The sequence below is a fragment of the Camarhynchus parvulus genome, chromosome 1A, assembly GCF_901933205.1.
Source record: "Camarhynchus parvulus chromosome 1A, STF_HiC, whole genome shotgun sequence".
NCBI lineage: Eukaryota > Metazoa > Chordata > Aves > Passeriformes > Thraupidae > Camarhynchus > Camarhynchus parvulus.
In genome coordinates, this window is record NC_044586.1 from 48,575,348 (window position 1) to 48,592,085 (window position 16,738).

At 35.6% G+C, this 16,738-nt stretch overlaps 1 protein-coding gene across 8 annotated transcripts in view; it reads right to left on the reverse strand.

Annotated features, from left to right (window-relative positions):
* The window catches only part of CADPS2 (calcium dependent secretion activator 2), a 280,917-nt gene that overhangs the window by 82,892 nt on the left and 181,287 nt on the right, over window positions 1-16,738 (reverse strand). For 6 of the 8 annotated variants that reach the window (XM_030960018.1, XM_030960017.1, XM_030960022.1 and 3 more), the window contains exons 12-13: window positions 11,160-11,296; window positions 7,303-7,490 (exon numbers count right to left, since the gene is read on the reverse strand). In XM_030960018.1, the coding sequence (XP_030815878.1) occupies window positions 7,303-7,490; window positions 11,160-11,296 (325 nt within the window). Of the gene's footprint in view, window positions 1-7,302; window positions 7,491-11,159; window positions 11,297-13,778; window positions 13,788-16,738 lie in introns of all 8 variants that reach the window. The other 2 variants (XM_030960014.1, XM_030960019.1) reach the window with 1 other exon arrangement.

Genomic DNA, 16,738 nt, shown 5'->3' on the forward strand with positions numbered 1-16,738 from the left:
CAATCAAATGAAAGAAAAGTGACAAATTTCAAATTAGCAAGATAAACTGCTTTTCTGATTGCTTGTTTCATAGAAAACCAAAGATTAAATTTTTTAGAATTTGATTTAGAATTTTTTTTATCTGTTTATAGGACTTTAGATTCAAGAACTTAAATACACAAATTTTCCTTTAAAATGCAACTGTACTAAGGCTTTTGTATAGTCTATGGTTTATGTTACAGAAATGTAAGAATGTTGATTTCCACTATCAGCTTATAAGAGCACAGAGCAGATGTACTTTTTATCACAGAAGATGAAGACAGTGCATTACTTCATGGCATTCAAACACAGCTTTAACCAGCAGACACTTCAAGACTGAGCATTTTCTTGTTTATATTAACTGTTCTTTGAATATTTCTGACACAAAACTGGCACAATAGAGCCTTCTGCTGCATGCAGTTCTCAGGCTGCTCTGACATCTGCTTACAAGTCATGCCCTTTTTTCACAACGGAATGAAAAAGACCAATTCTGAAGGTCACTAAAACAGATTAAAATCATACATTGGGTTGATTTTAATAATCTTTTATGCAATTATATTTTCTACCGAAAGGCAAAGCATGTATTAATATAATGTCATTTATATAAGGTTTATATAGGATTACGTAAAGGCAGTAATTAGTTGAAATTAGTAACAAAACATTGTATAATTAGCGATGGTAAGCCTTCCTCTGTGTTTCATATACCTTGGACATGATCAGCTTCCAAAAAAGAAGGATGTACTGGATGATGCAAGATGCTGGACACTGGGCCTAGTGAAAATTTTTTATTCTCAACATTGCCCAACAAGTCTCAGAAAAAAGGAAAGATTATATTCACTTGGAAGAAGAGAGATAGTTTTTTATTGAGAGAATACTGCTTCTCATTTAGCAGCACAAACTCACATAGCATATCAATCCTTTAAGGTCATTTTCTCATTCCATTGTTCTGGGCAAATAGTGACTGATACCAAATGACTTCTGAACAAAAACATGGGTTTAAGGATGAGAAATCCACTCTCACCATTTTCATAATAAATGACTGATAGAAAAAATGAGACAAACTACAAAAACAATAGACTCTTGTTACATCTCTAGATACTGTACCAAACATGAGAGAGACTAGCAGACTGATGTTACACACTTCCCTAAAGATCCACACTGTAAGGGAACTCAGGCTCCTTCCTCCAGCTGCTGGACAGCCTTGGAACAGATCTAGGATTAAAGCAGAAGGTCCAACTGCCAATAAAAACCAGTAGAAGTAGACCTTGCACCTGCTGTAATTACAACACAGACAGAACATGTAGGATTGAGAGTGAAAAAGAAACAAAGCAGAAAGAGGAAGCATTTTCAAGTCCTTAAACCAAAATGTTCCACAAAATCCTGTTAGCAACATTTTTTTGGGGAAAACCATCTAAGAAAAAGTCTACGTGATATTCAAATATTTTATATATAAAGCTGTGCATGTGAAAATATAACACACCTGGGAAGAGATCAACTAGACAAAAACCTTCCATCTCAGATGGTGACCACGTGCAGATAAATGGTGAAACCACTGACTAAAGTTCTGGAATCTTATTTTAAGCTGTATTCCATATTGTTTATGACTGACACAAAATGAAGGAGAACTTATCAAGATATAGACAATCTTACTTTAAAGGTTAGTCAGAGAATAAAATACCTATTCAGAAGTTCCAGAAGAAAAATAAGAGGAGACAGAGCAATGTAATGATACTATTTTCCTTATTTTAATGAATTTCCTTGTTCCAGATTTAAAAGGGATGATTTCTCTGAATGTTCTTTTATGACTTGACACAAAGTGTAAAATTGCAATAACATTTCTTACCACAAAACACAAAAAAATGAAAAGAAATATCTGAATGCATAGCACTCTCCAAAGTTTCCATACTTTCACTTCTTTTGTGAAGTGAAACCCTTAATTCTACTCTATTTCCTCCAAGCATAACCAAAGGAAGAAGCCTATCAGAGAGAAAATCTACACTGCCAAATGATGGCAAGGACCTAAAAGTAGTTTTCGGAGAGGGCAAGGCTACTACAGAAATAGAACATGATTTTTTTGTACTGGTGTATTATTATGAAGCAAATTTTTACGAAGAAGACTTCTATGCTGGAACCCTTCTTTGTCCATAGCAAAAGGACTCTTTATTTTCAGCATAATATGTTTTAAAAATGAGAGCAGCTTAAAAAACCCCTTTATGGAACAAATGAGAAAAAACAGACAGCAGTAAATTGCCAGGACCACCTGGCAACCTGAATTACCTGACGGTATGTGAAAGTTCTCCTCAAGAACTTCTGGGGAATGGGAGATCAGAATCAGAATAGAAGGATAAATATCAGAAAAAGTCTCCAGAGAGCCAAGGGAAATACAGGCCAGTAAGTATTACATGCATCCCAGAATGTCAGAAGGAACTATAATATAAGGATATTTAGGGATAAAAGTAAGGAAATTTGGGTAAATATTAGTTATTGTCAAGTCTGTATGGCTTTGAAGCCATAAGACAGAAATCTTACCTTCTAACCCTGGAGTTCTCTAAAAGGATTGGAAACGGGTGGAAGAGTTTGACCTGACTCATATGAAATACCTGGATTTCCAAAGCTCTTTTGACAGTCCCTAATCAAAGGCTTTGAAGGCAATTAAACAGTGTCTGAGTAAAAGTTCCTACATTTACATTTAAAATTAGAGAGGTGAGTACCTGCTGTGAAGGTATGTTATCAGTAAAGTTCTGCAGAGATTTGTGCTGAGACTTGAGCTATTTTACAGTATTTATAAATTACCTACCTAACAGCTGAGAACTGAGGTGACAGAAAGTGTAATTTTAATGATAGCTATGTAGCATAGTGTGGAATTCCAGAAAAACTCCATGAAATCAGGCAGCAATACAACAGAAAGAAATGACAAACACAGACAAATGAAAGGAAAACAGTTGTTATTCAGAACTGAGGTCCTGGTTTTATGATAATTCCATTAAATTGTCCCTGTTCAGTAGCAGTCAAAGGAGCGAATCAACACTGGGAAACACCAGAAAAGGATAAGCAACTAGCAGACAACTTCTGTCCAATGCAATCACTGTATTGTTCACTTCCAATTCTCGAATCTTAAATAGCAAAGAGACAAACCAGGATTTTTCTTTTTTCTCCTTTACCTCTCCAATAGCAGCAGAGCATGAAACGAGATGTGTAGGAGTCAAGTTCAAAGCAACAGTTCTTCAAGCAAGAGGAGGCAGAGTTGTGGAACTTGCTGCCAGAGGTGTTGAGGGTGAAAAGGGTTCAGGGGTGCAATGGACAAGTATCTGAAATAAAGACTCACTCCAGGTCACCAAACAGGGCATATTCTGAGCTGCAAGGAGTTGGGAGTCAGAAAGAGGAAATATTGCACATGTTTGCTCTTCTTTTACTCCAAGCAGGTCAATGCTGGAGACAGATGACTGACTGGCTTAGAAGAATCCTGACTCAATATGACTGTTCTTCTGTGGAAACACACCTGTGCTGAAGCTTTTGCAATAAAGACAAAAACTCCCAACCTATTAATCTTCAGTTACATACTGATTTTTGTAGCCTTACTTTCACATTCACTTCTCATATCTGAACTTCCATTTCATCAGATACCTTTCTGAATAAGAAAAGTTATAACAAGGGAATATGTTTGAATTTTGAATTTTTCAATTCAGTCTGTAACTCAGCAGGTGGAAAGAAGTCACTTCACACTTCATGTGATTCCCACCAGCATTCATTTCAGACAAGAGGGACTAAATAGAAGTCACAGCATGAAAAGTAGACAAGAGTGAACATGATGGGGAAGAAAACAACAGCTCCTACCTGGACTGTTTAGACTGAAATGTCATCATTCAGGAATGTCCTATAGTTCCCTGTTCTGCCCATTTCACTTTCACCAGCAATAAATTTATGCATAAGTGCAAAGCAAAAAGTTTACTTGTGAACTAACTATATCGATGAGGACTATATAGAATATTTCATATGAACGATCATGGAATATTTTAAAAGAAAATCATGGTGATGAGAAGCCAAAGGAGATGGTACAGTAAATTCACATAGCACCAGAAGTACAGACAATGAAAGATAATTTTATTTACAGAAGAAAATAAAATAGTTGACTTAAACCCAAAGATGTATATTTGTTTAAACACAGCACAGCTATTTTTTTAGTGAAGTATTTTCCTTGTTGGCTATTTAGGAAGAGAATGCCTTAAGACTATCATCTACAAAAGCAGAAATACCTTTTCTACACAAGCAGTCTGTTAGCCCAGCTGTAATGGACTAATAAACAGGAAAGGAAAAGAACAAATAAGCTCTAAATTTCTCAGTCTAGGACTCAGCACATTGTTTTTGACCATGAGTAAACATTTCTGTTTCTAAACCAACAACACTGGCATAAGACACACAAAGTACAAGTATGCTTGATAAATCTAGCAGAAGTTGTCTACCTCTTCATCTCAGGAAAGAATAAAAAGGAGCTGGGGACTGTTCTCTAGTCCTGAGATCAGGAGACAAGGTCTGCTGCACACAGCCTACTCTGGAGCTCAGGTCTCTTCTGTGCTCCAAGTGTCCCTGGAGCTCTACAACAACAAAACTTCTGCATGTTTATTCCAGGTGTCTGGAAATAAACCCACGGTACTGTGTTAAAATCTGCAAGATTACAGCCTGCAGCATGAAACGTTTCATGTCCTGTGGCACAGCAAAACAGCACAGGGGACACCTGAAGGTTCAAAAACATGTTGGAAGAATTTTGAAAACATATGAAGGGTGGAAAGAGCCAAAGCTGATTCAGATTTAGGTTCTCCTCACCAGAAACAAAGGTGAGAGAAATTTGTATCTGATTGTTTGACTGATGTCACTAGATTGCCTGTTATTTTAAAATTCATACATAAAAGAAATGGACAATATGAACTACAAATACAGCTGCATTTCTACATGCCCCTGTGCCACCTGACTTCAAGATCAATTTTGATGATCTTTCTCAGGCTTGAGGAGGGTCTAAGATCCCTCTGTGAAGCAAAGGTAACATATAAATTAAATACATCATGGCCAGAGTATAAAGCCCTTTGTTCTGTGGTCTTTCTGATTCCCAGACTGACTTACAAAACAAAAATGTGTAACGCCAGGGACCAGCCTAGAACTTTGGCCTGTCGTGCTTTGTCTGTGAAATTCTCTTTTACCTTTTACTATCTCTTAGTGCTGCAGTAAATGAATGAGTGGGTATATTATGTGCCCGTATATCTGTGTCTGTCATTCTGAGTGAGTGTGTCTGCCTCTGTCCTTGACTTACTTTTTTTCTTTCTTCATGTTTCTTTTTTCTTCCTTTTTACAATATCTCAGTTCTAGTCAGACCCTCTCTGTTCAACACTTCTTTTATTCCTAAAACACTCATAATGCTATTCAGTGAATATCTGTACTGTAGGAATAGACAGAATACAGAGTGCTTACCACTGTATAAATGATGTGCTCTCTGAGATATTTTCATGCACTGTGTGCATGGTTGTCCTTCACTCAAATTATGAAATAAAAAGAAATGTATCTACCTTTCTTTTGAATTCTTGAAATAAGTTTGAGCAATTATCACATATGTTTGTCTGCTTAGGTTGAATCCAATAATAAAAAGGTGAGAAACAACAAAGACTTGGACTCAATAGGAAATACGAATGTGTCAGGTTCTTGAGGATCCGACGAAGAAGCAGGCTTTTACAGAGAATAGGTTACCAAATAAAAGCCAGAAATCTCCTAACTTACTGGTATGAATGTTAAGATTCTTGACAGCGTTTCAAGCACATTCAAAAACATTTCAATTTTGGATATTATTATCATGTATTATATATTGTTAGTCTACCACTATGAAATCACTCAGGTCACAAATCCCCAGCTCCAGATGAGGCTTTGTCTGAGCCAGGGAAGGAAACAATATCCTTCCTAAGGATTAGCTCTTCTTCTTCAGCTTGAGGACAAGTAAAACAGCCTCTGTGGCTGACTGGTAGCAAAGCAACATAAGCGTGGATCTTGGACAGAAAATCTCTCTTCCAATCCTAATCAAGATTCAGTCTGGGGACTTCCTGAGAGTGATTTCCTTTTGGGATTGTGATGTTTTCCCCAAGTGGCAGGATTGGATCAGTTGGAGGATCTATTGGGTTTCTTCTTCCTATTTTTGGACTTCTTAAACATTTCCATACAGCAGTCTACAACTCTAGTGCACAAAATACACGTAAATGCATGTTCTCCTATAGTTTGATAGATTGCCTGCCCCACTTCCCACTCAAATATGAGGGAGACAGGGAGCAAGTTTATTGAGTTGCCACTGTGATGGTCAGACACCAGAGCACGTGCTCTGATGTGAGGCTGAGGGAGTTGGGCTTGCTCAGCCTGGAGAATGGGAGGTGTTGAGGTGGACTGAATGACAGCCCTCTGGGGTAGACAACAGGCAATAGATACAACTACACTGAAATTAGACAGGTTCAAACAGGGTAAAGTTCTGACTGGAAAAAGCCCTGAGCAACCTGGTGTGACCTCATAACTGACCCTGCTTCATGCAGGAGGTTTGCCTAGAGATCCCCTGTGGTCCGTCCTGACTTGAGCTACTGATCTGCAATTGGTGCTCTCCAGCAGCAGAGCTTGTCCTCTCACAATCTGGAATAAGAGATAGATGAAGCAGTGCTTCTTTTAAAGAATGTGCAAATATGGCAAAGCAACAACTTATTTTGTTCTAAGTCTTTCACTTGCAAGTGGAATGAAGATATCATCCCAAGACAATCACTGTAGCTAAAACCTCCTGAGGTAGTCTACCTGTCTAGTGGAAAGGACTCCAGAAGTGTCCTAGCTCTTCCTGGCTGGGGCTTACAGCTAATTCCCAATATATGTTATTTCTCTCTGTAACAGTACAGAAAGAAGAACACAGTATAATATGATTAGTTGCCAAGCTACAGACTGCAGAAAGAGTCAAAATTTCCCTTAAACTGCTTAATTGTTCAAAATGTTTACTGGAAACACCATTTAGTACCACAATATAAATGCAGAATGAAGAAGATTACCCTTTTAACAGTTTTTTATCTTGAAAACATATTGCATTAAGACAGTCCATGCTAAAAGGAGATTTCTTTTAACAGTAATCTGCATGGAACCTCCAGTACCCCTGAAGAAACTTTCATGAACTGATTTGTGTTGTGTGCAGTTCCCTGCCTGGTGAATGCAAGAGCCTATAAATACTTTTATTCAGACTACTCATTTAAATACTATGGATTAAAAAAGGTATCATTAAATTACCTGTTACCATGAACATGAGAAGCACAAAATGCAAAGCTGTAGTGGAGCAAGGTTGGATCAATGACAGAACCATTTTCTGAGTATTCAATCAGTTCATCGAGATAGCAGAGATGGCGGTGGCAGCCTCGCACCCCGTAGCGAGCGCAGTACTCATCCAACACGAACACCTGACCTGGGCTAAACCAGCCCTGAAAGGCAAAAAACCACACAACATTTTAGATTTATTTTCCCATTCTCAGCTTTAAATCAGACAAAGAATAGAAACATAGATTTTTATGCCCATTACATAAACTTTTTATATTAGAACGATTTCCATCTGACTAATGCTGACGGCACTGAAAGCTAGACCCTACAATAGCCCTCTTACTGAAAGGATTAAATGTCAGGAAACTATGTGCAGTTATAGATATCACTCCTATGAAATACCTTGTTTACAAAAGACTTGCTAATACATCCAAAGTCTGGTACAGATCAAGTTATATATCAAAACCTAAAATAACACTTTAAAATAATTTATTTTGCTTTCGCAATCAATTATAAGATGAAAAATAAAATTTGGGAAATGCTTAGGGACAGTAACATGGACATTAAAGCACAGTTTCTAGATGGTCAGTTCTCTGTGGCTGCATCTTTAATATTCTTACCACAATTCAACCCCTTTACCCATGTAACATGCATGCACTTCTAACAACTTTAAAATAACTTTTACTAGTAAAGAGACACAAAGCTAGATAGCTTCTTAAAAGCCACATGAGTAAGATTTGACCTTAAATAATTATTAGATATTCTCAAGCTTACTGAGAGATTTCTTGGTCAGAGTCTTGATGAGAACAGCTTAACTCCAACACAGACATGAGCAAAGTACACACTCCTTCACATGATAAAAACAGTTCTTGAGTGAGTCCAGAGTGTAAAAATATAACTGAGCCTTGATGCAGAAATATGATAAGAAGTAGCAGAGTGAGCTTCCAAAAAGCAGCATGGAGAAAAACATAAACCTTGGAAAACTACAAATACTGCACAGCTGTTCTACGTAAGCATTTTTCTTTGTTCTTGTTTTTATTATGGTGATATTTCCCTCTCATCATCTCTCGTCATTCCATCTCATCAAATGGTTAAGAGAGATTGAGGAATACCTGAACTCAAATATACAAATAACTTGGATAAGCAAAATTATTTTGCAAAATAAAGAATTTATAACATCAATATAGCAGCTGAAGACCAATACTTCCCTAATGCTTGTAAATACTTCCACAAGATCTGATGGCTAATATTTGTACAAAATATCAGCAGAAATACTACTGAACAAAACTTAAAAATATATTCACATCAGTTTTTAAAATCTGTGGTTTTTTTACTTCACAAAAATATTTGTTTGAGACAAGAATTTGAGCTTTATATTTTCCCCAAACTCTTCAATTTAACATACTATCTGCAAACAAGAATACCTTAATGGTATTTAATATTTAGTAATTTTTGCCACTAATTAATTTCTTTGAAATCAGTGTTCCACTGCCTTTAAGGAGCTTCATCTATTTCTAGAGAACACTTAGCTTTAGAACTCAGAACAGTACTCAGCATGTTAATCCAATCATGTTGCAATGCTTCATGTAGCTTACACAGTGTTTGATACAAAATATGGTATTCTATTGCAAGAAGAAAGAAAACAGATTTTAACTGTATTTTTGCAATAATATGTATGTTAGCCCTAGATATAATTAACAGTGGTTATTGTGATTGATATTCTCCCAATATGTTGTCATTGTCACTGATCTCTCCCTATGTTTTTACGGAAAACATAACAAAATGATGCATATCATTGCCTAGCAGTACAAAAGCAAACTATTAAAATTTCTGCTCATTTTCATAAGATATAATTGTGACAAGAGTACAAAATTGTAAAGAACTCATTAATTTAACTTCAGTCTCTCTTAAAATATCTGTTTGAGTGGTTGTTTTTCATATAAATGTGTGCTTTCCTTGCCCTTGTTCAATCCCACATCATGCACAAGTCTCTCAAACACATAAATATGTCCTACAAAGTCCTGGTATTAGATAACTACATATTTTTTTATTTTATAATTGAAAAAAACCCTCAAACCCAAAATCCCCACCCCCTCAATACTCTCCCTATTCCAAGAAGAATGTAGAATTGAAGAAATTTAGGTTACATAATAATTAACAGATTATTTTTAAATAGCAGAACTTTGCATAATATTAATTCCTATGGTTTAAAATGTTTTTTACAAGTCATATGTGCGGTTACATGGTATTTGTTGAAATAAGGGATGACTTGTTTCTAAAAGATTATAGGAAATGAGCTATAAAGCGAAAAGAAAAATCACACTTACATGTCCATGTATTCTATTATTACCTTGACATCCCCAATTTTTTTTAAATAAAAAAAAGGTAGTTAAATATGCAATTAAAAAAATCACCCATTCCATTTATTTAAAGCTGAATTTAAAAAAGAACGGTAAGAAATACATCTGCTTTATGGTTGCTATAGCACTGTGCATTTCACCTAACCTCTTCTAAAAGTTCCTGATTTCAAGGTTATATTAAGTGTCTTACTATATTATTATTGTAAAAAAAGAGTTTGACCCCAATGCACTGGTAGAAAGCTAACCATTTTCTCTTTGAGTGCCAATTACTTTGTACAGATGTACCTTCAGGCCTCTTTGATACAGTGTACAACCCACAGACAGAAAATGAATCTTTAACTTTTCTATACATATGTATCTGGCAGTATTTTAAAAGGGAGGCAACTGTCATCAAATAATATTTTTCCCCCTTTTTAACAACTGCAAACAATCCTAAAAATTACAATTATTATCTTTGCATTACAAGACTAGTCAGAACAATCCTAAAAATTCCAATTATTATCTTTGCATTACAAGACTAGTCAGAACAATGGAAAAAATAAGTAAAAATCCCCATTATCTTTTTTTTTTGTTGCTGTTGGGACATTGAAGTGAAAAAAAAATTATGTGCTGTGAGGCGTTTTAGATTCTTAGTGAGAGATCACTATTTCAGGCGTAATATCAGGCGAAAAATAAAGCCTCAGGAAGTTACGAGGTCTGCCCCATACAAACCTGTTTAACAAGTGTGTGTAATCTGATGAACTTCCATGAGACTGCTGCTGGTTTTCTTCCCTAATGAAAACAAAACCTGAAGCAGCCCCATCTTCAACTAGTTTGCAAAGCACAGAACAGATAATGATTGTACAAAAAGGAAACTGCAGGAAAAACATCTTGCCTTTTATGATAGTAATGATGGTATTTCAATGTGGAAAACATTCATTTTTATACAGAGATCACATTCTATTTGCTTTTGTCTAATGACTACCCTCCCTTTGCTACTTGCAGTTCAGGTAATGCATATATGGCCATATATTGCTTATGGGTTTGCCTCCCTTCTTTGGTGTTTTGCCTTCACACCGGAGTGGAATGAAGAATTATAAGACAGGTGAAAATGTCTTAATTTCCCTTTTCCAAATACACAAAAATGTGTCTGAGCTGAGGCAACTACATCTGGACCTTAAAATGCCTGTACAGGTGTCAGTAAATTCTACCACAGGAGTTCTTGCTATTGTCAGAACTTTCTGTTTTTATTCAAACCTCCCCAGAGGACATGATAAATTTCAGCTGATGAAATTGAAGATAGTGCGTGTCTCTTTGCTTTCTATTGAGTGGCACAGCAGCCGCTTGCAAGTATGTAATTTTCAAATTTATAACCAATCGATTGGACCCTTTATTCCACCTACAACTGCAGTTGTTGAATGAACGAGGAAGAAAGGACTACTTTGTAACAACTATTTCTCACTTCTTTATATCTATCTTTCAGTCAGTACTCACCAAACAAGAATAGGAGTCATTCAATCTGTGATCCAAGGTCTGTCTCTGAAGCAGTCTAAAGAGGGAAGCATGGTCAAATTTGCAGGGATTAGCAGAAATAAACTCATCCATGCCATGTTTCTGGCCACGGTCTGTATCTGTTATACAAAGGAAAAGTGTGCAGAACAACACATGTGAGTGTGTGCTCAGACTTACAAACACCACTGTATGCATGACATATGAGTCTCAATATCTAAGCTTTCTTGAAAGTATCTCAAAGAAATAACTTATATAGAGGAATGCTTGCAGGTGAATTATTATAGAATCTTGATATTTTAATCTGAAAATATCATTACTGAATTATTTTTCTATCAATCATATCAATTTATGGAGTGTAGCAGTGAAAAAAAAATTGCTACCCACTGACAGATAAATCAAAATTTAGAAAGGCTGCCAGAAAACACAACATAGTACATGAAAAAAGTATTAAAGCATTGTTTTCTAGTGGGCTCTGAAAATGTTTAAATTTAAAAACAATGTTATAAGTAGAAATGAAAAATATTCTGTAATTTCCTGGTTTGGTATGGCTCTCCTTCTATTTTTAGCAAAATAACCACAAAATATTAAAAAAAAGGAAAAGAACGAGAAAAAAATGAAAAGAACCCCAAACAGGTTTATGCATTTATTTCTTCAGAAAAGAAAGAGCATCTTTACTGCAGTTCAAAGTACCACTTAATAGAAATATTCATCATGGCTTGAAGCCTACTTCTCAAATGGCAAACTGGAGCAGAAATGAACACACTGGCTTGAGCTAGGTCATTTCCAGCCTTCTTTTTGTACTCAGCTTTTAATGAGACGAACCTTAATGTAGTAATGGCAAAGAGCTCCTTCAACCTTCCAGCAAAGTGTACTGAAAAAGGGAGCAGCATTTTTGTGTAAATACATTGAGAAAGCATACCATCCCAAATGGCACTTCAATCAAAGGCCCAAATTTATTGTTCTTCACAGATTGCATTTTTCAACGCCTTTAAACCCCGCGGGTTTATCAAAAGAGAAGCTCTAGTGATTGCTTTCATTAATGTTATGTTTTGTCAAAGTCTTCAATGTGAATTATCTATCTAGTATGGACAGAAAAAGCCTTACAGTGCCCAAAAGGACTAGTTACGTATTAGCACATTAGCTGTCTTGCATTCTATAGACTGTACTGGGGTGAACAGTCCTATCAACTTAAAAATTGACTTCCCCTTTCAATAGGGTCTTAGCTCTTTGTTCCTTTAAATTCAAACCTAGGTCTTTTTATATTCGTTACCAGAAAAGTATAGATCTAAGTGTATCCTAAATGCAATTTTGAAAACCTGCATAGTAGAAATCTAAAATTTCTAAAGAAAGGAGACAAAAGTTTATTGATTAAACCCAATTATAGAGTCAGGTTCATAATAAAACTCAATATTGATCTGTGGGCATGATGCTAACATAATCAGTCACATTTAGAAATTTAGCCCCAGATCATATTGATCCATGTCAAGTCCAACTTTCAGCTGTATTTGTGGATGGGAGAATTATTTAATTCAAGCTGAAGGATCTGCAACATCAAATCCTAGAAAGATGCAGAAACTAATTCATATCACTTGGCTTTGCATTGTCAAAGCAAGAGTCACATCCATGTGACAGATTTCACCAAGGTGGATGTAGCAAATAAACAGTATGACAATATGTCGATGGTGTAAGGTATGAGACCATCACCCCAGAGAAGCAGCAGCATGTATTTTAAATGCTTGAAATATCTGTAGCATATGTGATTACATAGATTACCAATATTTCAATGAGCATTAGACTAGCCTATCATTAATGACAAATCTAGCTCATATTTTTGACATAGGTACAACAAATGCTCTCTCTTAATTAGTGCAATTTAACTGCATTTAAACACATTAATTCAAAGATAAACAACTGACATCAACACAACTACATTACCAAAAGTACTGAACAATATATGAAGTTATCTGTAGCTTCCAAAATGTTCAAACCCGGATAAAACTCTTTTCAAATCCATTGTATTTATTGTGACTGATTTCAGCATTTCTTATAAATTTTCCTTCTTGTATCAGTTTATCATATACTATAAACATTTTTCATAGTAAGACATATGACAAAAAAGAAGTTATACTAATATTTCTTTTTGCCATCATTTAGAAAATTATACAGAGCTGAATCATTCTTAAAATAACCTTTTGGTTTTTTTCTCTGGTTAACCACATCAATATATAAAAAAAATTCCCCCTTTTTAAGAGAGAAGGTGTAAGTACTGACAAGTAATCTAAGTATTTTGAAATCAGAAGATTGGATGTGGCAAATGAAACAGATCCAGCAAACTGATACAGTATCCAGATGATCATAATGAGTAAAGAGACCTATTGAACACAATACAGCTCGTGAAAGCAGAATTTGCTATTACATAATTTGGGCAAAATAAGCAAAAGTATTGATTTAAAAGTATAAATATTTGCTAGATTTAATTCTAAAAGAAAGATCCATGACTGATCATCTTGAGTGAATAAAGTAGTACAAATAACATTGTCAAACAGTCATAGATCTGTTATCAAACATATTTAAGCAACAGAAAAACAACTAGAAACTTACCTTTGCCAGCTGTAGGCAAGCAGGAAATAATAGAAAAATAGATCTAGAGTAATACATTACATTTTTGTTTATTGCTATGATGTACAAACAAGATAACTGGCAAATATTTTGAAACAAAAAGGAATTAAAACAAATTTAAGAATTTGAGCAAGGATTATGAGGAATTCATAAATGGTATAAGACTGTGACTAAAAAATTACTCAAGACTCTACTTTAAAAAATGTTAGTGATTGCTTTTTTCAAATTCTTACATAAATGAGCCACAGAGGTCCTGTTCAAACAGCATGCAAATGCAAAAGGTATATAAGGAACTATATTGTCATGAAGAAAAAAATACAAATTCATTTTTCATTACACTTTCTCAATCTTGGAAAATATTGGGAAGATATTTGGGGAGAGCACTGAAGCATTAATATTTTTCTTGCTTTTTCACAATTAGTTTTTCTTCTGTTCTTAATCAAATTTGTTGCCATGCTTTCCATGTTGCCTTTAACTCAAAATCATTGGCCGCTATTTCTGTGTTGCACTGCCTGTTTCAGGTTGTATATTTCATCCTTTGGAAACTATCCTTTTTAGGACAAATAAATATATTTTCAAGCAATGTTAAACACTAACAAAAGCTATTACAGAAGTTTTAGCACATTCTTTGAGTGCTCTTTTAGACAAAGATATTCAATAGGGCAGAACAGCATTCTAAGTATGCCTTTTGCTATCTTTGCAAGAAACTTCAAATTTTAGTCCAGCTGCAAAGGCTTTAAAATCATCACATCCTCAGTGACTCAGCTCATACAGAGTCGACTGAACTAACACTACCAAGATTTTCATGGTTTTGGCACACTCAAGTGGTTCTAGCATCCCTACACAACATCTCTGCCCTGTTCCAGCCTAGAAGCAAATACATTTCTTGCATCATCTACTCTGTGCTAGGGTGAACTACAGGTACTGGACTTGCTGAGTGGTGACCCATCCTTTTTGTGCCTCTCAGTAACATCTTTGCTTGATTTTAAGCATTGTAAAAGCAATTTGAACTAGCTCAGTCAAGCAGGAAAGAAGAGAAGGTAGAGGCAAGCAATCTAGTATTGTAGGGATTAAAAAGATTTAAAGACTAAGACTGGTAGGGTAAGAACTATGACTCTCTTCCAGAAGGGGCTGGAAGTGGTTGGAAAAGACAGTGGTAAGACATGCATTACATTCCTTCAAGTGCCACTCCAGACAGATGGTGACAGCTTACACTGGGAACATTTTGACTCCTGATCATTGACCAGGACTCCAAAGTACTACACAGGCCAAAGAGACAATCTATGACCCCAGAACTTTATAATTTAGGTATCATGTCATGAAATTACTTCTGCAGAGAAAGTGGCAGAGAATGAGAAAGCAGCTGGCCCATATGGTCTGACTGTCGGGCTGGGGATACCACACTGACTGCTTGCCAGTATTTTGTAGAAGGGCAGATCCGAAGAGGATTGTGGATAGTTTTTACATGCTCCTGACTAGTACAGAAGAGAGCACACAGGTGACTTACTGGCTGCCTAAGGTGGTGGAGGCTGGTGTAAACATTTTCTTTCTAAAAGGGAGACAGGGATGGTTGGAGGCAAGCAGGAAATGGACATAAGGGGAATGGGGAAACATGCAGGGAGGATGGAGTTACTAAAAGGGTATGGTGGACATAAAGCTGCAATATCTGCCAAGAAAACTATGTCAAACAAAAAAAAACCTTGTTTGTTTCTAAAAATGTAATGAATTGCAAGAGATTGTCTCTTCCAATTCTTCACCCCTCTGAACTCATGAGGTGTAGGTTCAGAATGATGTTTGGCTTTGTATTTCTTCATTAAGACATGACAATTCCCTCATGTGCTGCTTTTAAGTCCTGGGTTATGAACAAGTTATTAGCAGTGCTAAGCACTCCAGCAGCCTTTTCAGCTGTATGAATGTATCTCCTAATACACTGCTTATTAAAAAGGGATCACTTCCTGAACCTTTATGTGATTCAAATTAATCTGTTTTTCATTGGTGCTTTCCCTGAAACATTAATGTCCTTGGGAAACTTCTGGCTATTCTATAGTCATGCATCCTTAAAGATTCTATTCTTTCATTCAACATGCTTATGCAGAACAGTGGATCTGAAGGTCAGTCTCCTTTTCTTGATCATTGCTGACATTAGCCTATCTTCACTTTTGTTTTGGAGTCACCAAATACCACAACACTGCAATACCAAGTTACTTAGAGATGAAAAAATCGACTAGTATACATTTTAGAAGCTGGACAAGTACAACAGTAGTTTGATTCTGTTAAATACCAGTTTCAGATGTTTTTCATAACTATCAAGAAAATTTCAGGATGAAAGAAGATATTTTTTAAGCACAATACAGAAAAATATTGAAACATTTCTCCTCAAGTTGAATTTTCTTTACATCTGCAGTTTAAAGATATTCAACTTTCTCCAAGTTATTGAAAATTATTTTGGAACATTTTGTCAGGGTGAGTTGGTTTTTCATCTTAGAGGATAAAGAAAATGGGAACAGACTTTTGAGGTTTGAATGCCATTAACTGACATTTGTTTCACAAGGCCCAATCTGGTTTTCTGCTTTCTGTACATGGAGATGTCATTGCATGATATACTGTAGAAACTAAAACAATGTGATCTCCTATTGGCTGGAAATGCTTAAATTGTGCATCAATAGGAAACTAAAAATCATAAAAACAGTGACTGACAAATTATCTGTTCAAAACTGCACTTTTTCTTAATACTAAAAATGTACCATAGTAACGAAGAAAAAATGGAAACTAATTTCATTTAATACATATGCCAGCTCTCAAGTACGTGCTGTTATATCTTGATTAAAAATAAAAGACACCTAGCTTCATGTAAACATTTTTCTAGGGGAAAAGAAAATGAACTTCTTGTGAAACTGAATCTATTTAATTGTGACAAAAGTTTAGTTATAAAGTCTTCTTAG